We start from the raw sequence: 7222 nt of genomic DNA, 5'->3' as shown, positions 1-7222 counted from the left end.
CCCTACATAAAGTCCAAACATATTTGTGTCTGTGAAACATGGCTTTTGTGTTACCTAAACAATTTTTGGTGGACAATTTTGGTCAATGTTTTACTTTCCTCTCTTTTTTTCAGGGAAATTAATGCTGATTTTGGTCTGCTGTTCTCAAAAACTAGAACAAAATCTGATTTTTCTTACCCTTGCTTTCCCCATTCCTCCCTTCTTTTCCAGTTAAAATAAAAAAGAAAGGAAACAAGAAAAATCTAATTTTGTTTAATTGAAAAACTGAAAAAAATTCCATGAAAAATATCCCAAATAGATAATTTCATTTGAAATTTTTTCATGGAAAATCCGTAGAAATTTTGATTAGACTTAACTGTAGCCATTTGAAGATCTCTTCATGGTCAATTTTTTGCCAGCTTTTCTTCCCATCCGGGAATTCTGGTTTATTTTAATCCTTCCCTTTTCCTTTTCCACTTAAAAAAGAGAAAGGAAACAAGAAAAAGCCATTGTTGTTTAATTGAAAAATTGAAAAAAAGTCCATGAAAAATATCCCAAATACATCATTTCATTTGAATTTTTTCATGGAATATTTTCAAAATGTATTTAGCCATACAAGATAAGATTTGCAGGTCCGTGGTTAATGAAAATAAAGTCCGTTGTGTTAATCACTTTTATTTATTATTAAGAATCTGCTAACATAGAGAAATATTAAAGTACGACTGGTAAAATGCACAGAAATGATCCTTTGCTGTTAAGCATCCCTGACTTAGCACCTATCCCTTTATATCAACTTGGCTTGAAACATTCTCAGAATTATACAACTTCTTCTACCAAGGAGATTCACTATCTCAATTTATCACCACTACCAAGAAAAAGAAAATACAATTAGACTGTAAATATAAGGCTTAAAACTTAAACTGTTTTGAAAAATAGTAAAGAATGTCTGGTGAAAGTTTTGGAATAAGTGTCATTTTGCAGCTTTCAGAAAGAAGGGATTTTTCATGAATTTGAAACGTTTTGTGTTTTGCCACTTTTTTTTTTCATGTTATCACTGGAAATTAGGGAAAAAGAGGTGAAAAATGGGGAAGTGGAAGGCAAAGAAAAAGCAAATGCTGAAAAAAATAAAATCCCAAACCTGAAAACATACACACTTTAATTTTGGGGTGTCATGAAAATATTGGAAAAATAATAAATTATAAAATTTCTGTTTCAAAAAGAAAATTTTGTGTGGGGTCTGGGGGCAGGCATTCAAACCTGCTCAGCCAAAAAGAGAATGCATGTCAGAAATTCTCAGTGTATCATCACTTTGGTAACTGATCTTTCATTTGGCTGAGATAGAGATGAAATAATGTGAAATCCAGCCCCTCTGAAGTCAAGAGGGGTATTTACCGTTGACGTCAATAAGGCTAAGACTTCATTTCATGGACCTTGTCAAAAATATAAAGGGAAGGGTAAACACCTTTAAAATCCCTCCTGGCCAGAGGAAAAACCCTCTCACCTGTAAAGCATTAAGAAGCTAGGATAACCTCGCTGGCACATGACCAAAATGACCAATGAGGAGACAAGATACTTTCAAAGCTGGAGGGGGGAGAAACAAAGGCTCTCCCTGTCTGTGTGTTGTTTTTGCCAGGAACAAAACAGGAATGGAGTCTTAGAACTTAGTAAGTAATCTAGCTAGATATGCGTTAGATTCTGCTTTGTTTAAATGGCTGATAAAATGAGCTGTGCTGAATGGAATGTAGATTCCTGTTTTTGTATTTTTTGTAACTTAAGGTTTTGCCTAGAGGGATTCTCTATGTTTTGAATCTGATTACCCTGTAAGGTATTTACCTCCTGATTTTACAGAGGTGATTCTTTTACTTTTTCTTCAATTAAAATTCTTCTTTGAAGAACCTGATTGCTTTTTCTTTGTTCTTAAGATCCAAGGGTTTGGGTCTGTGGTCACCTATGCAAATTGGTGAGGATTTTTATCAAGCCTTCCCCAGGAAAGGGGGTGTAGGGTTTTGGGGGGAAAGATGTTTCCAAGAGGGCTCTTTCCCTGTTATATATTTGTTAGACGATTAGTGGTGGCAGCAATAAAGTCCAAGGGCAAAAGGTAACATAGTTTGTACCTTGGGGAAGTTTTAACCTATGTTGGTAAAAATAAGCTTAAGGGGTTTTTCATGCAGGTCCCCACATCTGTACCCTAGAGTTCAGAGTGGGGAAGGAACTTTGACAGATCTTGTGCCTATAACTCAGTAAATCAGCTCAGGTCATCTTGTTTTGTTTTCAGCCTAAAAGTACTGGCTAGGGATGCCTGAGTTCTTGAGAAAGCCACACATTTATGGATCAATCTGCTCAGGGCCTCCTTCACCTCCTTATTTCTCAGGCTGTAGATGAGGGGGTTGATCAGCGGGGTCAGGACAGAATAGAAGACAGAGAACATTTTGTTCAGGTCTCTCAATGTGTCGGATTTCGGTAGCATGTATACAATAATGATAGTCCCGTAGAACATTGTCACCACGATGAGGTGTGAGGAGCAAGTTGAAAAGGCCTTTTGTCTGCAGCCAGTGGAAGGGATTCTCAGGATGGTGATGATGATGTAAATATAAGACAACAGGGTTAAAAGAAATGGGAAGAGTGTGCAAAGAGATGCGAGGAGCAAATCCAACACCAAGATCAGGTTGGTGTCACTGCAGGACAGTTTTATTACTGGGGTGAAGTCACAGAAGAAATGGTCAATTTCACTGGGGCCGCAGAAGGTTAGTTGTGACATCAAGGATGATATGATGAGAGTGGCCAGACAGCCGCTTAGCCAAGATCCGGCTGCTAGCTGGAGGCAGAGCCTGCCATTCATAAGGGCTGCATAGTGCAAAGGTTTGCATACTGCTAAATACCGGTCATAAGACATAGCAGACAAGAGACTACATTCTGTAGCTGCCAGTGAAGCAAAGAAATAAAATTGTGCAATACACGTAGAGACAGAAATGGTCCTGTCCCCAGTCAAGAGACTGGCCAGCATCCTGGGCAGGATGGCTGAGCTGTAGCAAGTCTCCAAGCCGGACAAGTTACCCAGGAAGAAGTACATGGGGGTGTGAAGGTGCTGATCAGCCACAACTAGCACAACAATGAGCATGTTCCCAGCCACTGTCACCATGTAGATCATTAGGAACAAAGGGAAGAGAAGGATCTGTAGTTCAGGGACCTTCCCGAATCCCAGGAGGACGAACTCCGTGATAGACGTTTTATTTCTCCAGCCTGTGTCTGCCATGGGGTGAACGTAGAGACAATTTAAAAAACCCTGCAGTATAATCACAAGAACAAAGTTAAAACAGGAGTCAAGTGTCGGCAATTAATCCCATAAATGTTCAAAAACTCATCTACCACTCATTGTTACCAGTTCATCTTTTGAATCCAAATCACAGAGGCAAATGCTGGCTATCTCATGTCAAGAAAACAAACCTTTATTACCACCCCATCTTATCAGATCATGAATCAGTGTAACAGCAGTCCATTTTGCTGGTGGCCCAAGCACAGACATGGCAGCTCAGACCATTTATTGATCATATCCCATTTATTCTGCCATACTAGAGAAGGGCAATACTAGTTCAAGCCTGAATATCCACTTCTCTCAGTGAGTGGAATATGATGGGTTAGGGAAAGAACAAAAGCAATGAATATTAAATAGTAAGGACCAGGTTTTTTTAAAGGTATTTAGACTCCTAAGACCTATTGAAATCAATAGACATTAGGTGTCTAAATACCTTTAAAAATCTGACCCTAAGTGACTCTCAACCTGAAGTACAGCAGAGGTACCCCTCTGCTATAATACCCAATAATAAGAAGATTTTCAAAAGAACCTAAGCGAGTTGGGTGCCAATTTTCCCATGACTATTCATGGCTTTTGAGCTCCTAAATCACTTAGGCACTTTTGATATCTTAAAAATTTAGGATGAACTTTTCTATGTAATCTATGGGATTTAGCCATTCATTCCTTGGAAATTAATATCAGCCTATGACTTCTTGGTCAATATGTCACTGTTCTTTCTGGAAAGAGTTAATTCCATCCATAGTCTCACTAGAGATCATCTTAACATAGAATTATAGAATGGTAGGACTGGAAGGAACCTCGAAAGATCATCTAGTCTAATCCTCACACTCATGTCAGGATTAAGTATTATATACATAAGAACAGTCATACTGTGTCAGACCAAAGGTCCAGCTAGCCCAGTATCCTGTCTTCCCATAGCGATCAATGTCAGGTGCCCCAGAGGGAATGAACAGAACAGGTAATCATCAAGTGATCCATACCTTGTCGTTCATTCCCCGATTCTGGCAAACAGAGGCTAATAGCCATAAACAGAGCCATAAATCTAGACCATCCCTGACAGGTATTTGTCTAACATGCTCTTAAAAATCTCCAATGATGGAGATTCCACAACCTCCCTGGGCAATTTATTCCAGTGCTTAACCACCCTGACAGTTAGGAAGTTTTTCCTAATGTCCAACCTAAACTGCCCTTGCTGCAATCTAAGCCCATTGCTCCTTGTCCTGTCCTGAGAGGTTAAGGACAACAATTTTTCTCCCTCCTTCTTGTAACAACCGTTTATGTACTTGAAAACTGTTATCATGTCTCCTCTCAGTCTTCTCTTCTCCAGGCTAAACAAACTCAATTTTTTCAATCTTCCCTCATTGGTCATGTTTTCTAGACCTTTAATCATTTTTTCTGCTCTTCTCTGGACTTTTTCCAGTTTGTTCACATCCTTCCTGAAATGTGGCTCCCAGAACTGGACACAATACTTCAGCTGAGGCCTAATCAGCATGGAGTAGAGCGAAAAAATTACTTCTTGTGTCTTGCTTACAACACTCCTGCTAATACATCCCAGAATGATGTTTAGTTTTTTTGCAACATATTAAATAATGAAGTCAGAGAAAGTGTTTGTAATGTCCTAGGTAAACAATCAAGTAAAGAATGTTTCCCCCACATGCTTACAACCATCTTGAGCTTTATTTGAGGGAGAGTTTCTGATGTGTCAACTCTACACTGAAGGAATAAATATGGCTATTCCCCCCCCCCCCACACACACACACACCAGAAGATTTAGGCCATTGGCAAATTTGGGCTCATTTAATATTTTAACTCTGGAGTGTCAGCCACTGTTTCAAAATCAGCATCAGCTGCTAAGATACAGACATGAAGAGGACAATGGGAAGGAGATATACTACCCATAACATCACAGCAGCAGAGATAGTACAGATTTGTTACACTGTGACTTTGATCTAGAAAAAAATGTAAGTTTGGGCTGCACTTTCTTCGTGTGAAGGGCTTAAATGCTTTGCTAGTGACACTCTTCATTAGAGCTTAAGGCCAGAAGTGACCATTGTGATCATCCAGTCTGACTTCCTGCATAACACAGGCCAGAGAACTTTGCCCAAATAATTCCTAGAGCAGAGCTTTTAGAAAAAACATCCAATCTTGATTTTAAAATTGTCAGTGACGGAGAATCAACCACAACCCTGGGTAAATTTTCCAGTGGTTAATTACTCTCACAGTTATAAACATATGTCTTAATTTCCAGTCTAAATTTGTCTATCTTTAACTTCCAGCCATTGGATCATGTTAGACCTTTCGCTGCTAGATTATAGAGACCTTTATCAAATATTTGTTACCCACATTGCTCCTTAATCAAGTCACCTCTTGACCTTCTCTTTGTTAAGCTAAATAGAGTAAACTCTTTGGGTCTCTCACTATAAAGCAGGTTTTCTAGTCCTTTAACCATTCTTGTGGTTCTTCTCTGAACTGTCTCCAATGTATTAACATCCTTCTTGAATTGTGGGCACCAGAACTGGACACAGGATTCCAGGAGCCATCGTACCAATGCCAAATACAGAGCTAAAATAACTTCCCTACTCCTACTCGAGATTCCCTGCTTAAAGTTTTATGGAAATTAATTTAAAAGCTGACATAATTAAGCCCTGTATGGACACGTCTCTCTGTTTAAAGCTGTTATTGGTTTGGTTTGCATCTATAAGTACCAACGCAAGCTAAATAGATATAAGACAGGGTTTAAATTGAGTTAAGAGTGTCTGTAGTGCACAGGCTATCTTGTCAAGGAAAATTGGTTGAGTTTAGGTTGTTGTTGAGCTAACACATGCTAGCCAAACCTGACTGAAATGTACTGTTTTTTTCCTGGAGTAGATGCAGGCTAAAACATTTAGCTCAAAGTTGCTCTTGTCATATTTTAGCCCAGGCATGGCATGTGTTCAGGAGTTAGGGCTAGAACGTATATCTGTTAAACCCAGCCACTTTCCCTACTCAATACAAACAGAGTTTTTGCACCAATTTAACTACATTAATTTTAATTCACACCTGGCACTAAATCAATGCAACTCTGTGGGTAGAACAGACCTTAATGAGTCAGATTTTTAAAGGTATTTAAAATTATATCAGTGGGTGATAGGCATCTAAATGCTTTTGAAAATCCCACTGGCTGCCTATTGCCTTTAAAAATCTGGCCCGGTGTTGTTAGTTCTTTCAGGCTGCAATTTCTTAATGCTTAGTTATTTAGACCTGTGCAGAGAAGTCAGATCTACGGAGTCAGAATTCCTCAGGCTCTTGTTCTGGTGGAAGGTTTTTCTGAACTCCCTCAGTAAAAGTAAGAACAGCTCAATAAAGCAGAGGGTATTGGAGGACTGAGCTTTTTGCTATCTATTGCATGTTGTTTAATGGCCAAATAAGGTGTGACTTGGGCATCAAATCAAATCAATTTTTTTAAAAAAGGAAGACATCTATAATTCTATTCCAGGCTCCACCATGAACTTTTCATCAATAACTTCTCTTTAAAAATTGATAATAACAATAACAGACCGCTGAACTAAAATTGCTAATGTCCCTAAATTTCTTAGCGAGAACATGTTTTATCAATGCAGTGTCAGGGTAGGGATCATGATTACCTTGAAGCCAATATCAGCTGAGGTTTTTATCTCTGGTAGTAAAGAGACTTGTGTATTCCTGAGGCGATGAGCAGGTGCTGCAATCTTGTGCGAAAGATGCTCTATTTACAAAGTGCAGAATGCCTGCTTGTATTTGTACCTTTGACAGTAGATAGCGGTGTCTCCCTTGTCTGAAGGGAACTTGCAATGCTGGAGTCTGGGGAGCTACTGCTCTGTTTTCCGTGCAAACAAGACAAAAATGATCCTGATGCAGCCAGCCTCCCACACTCAGAGAACACCTGGCATCTGCTGCTGATGTCCATGACGA

General features: G+C 39.1%; 1 protein-coding gene across 1 annotated transcript; it reads right to left on the bottom strand.

Moving 5' to 3' along the window:
- Positions 1-2224: 2224 nt before the first annotated feature.
- Positions 2225-3232, bottom strand: LOC311529908 (olfactory receptor 6N1-like; the record flags this gene model as incomplete). Its single annotated transcript, XM_084646212.1, has 1 exon — positions 2225-3232. The coding sequence occupies one exon, from the start codon at positions 3230-3232 to the stop codon at positions 2225-2227; it is 1008 nt and encodes a 335-aa protein (XP_084502338.1).
- Positions 3233-7222: the final 3990 nt, after the last annotated feature.

The sequence above is a fragment of the Lepidochelys olivacea genome (genome assembly GCF_965140295.1).
Source record: "Lepidochelys olivacea isolate rLepOli2 genome assembly, chromosome: 13".
NCBI lineage: Eukaryota > Metazoa > Chordata > Testudines > Cheloniidae > Lepidochelys > Lepidochelys olivacea.
The sequence above is the reverse complement of the archived record's forward strand: the minus strand, read 5'-3'. Positions and strand labels throughout refer to the sequence as shown.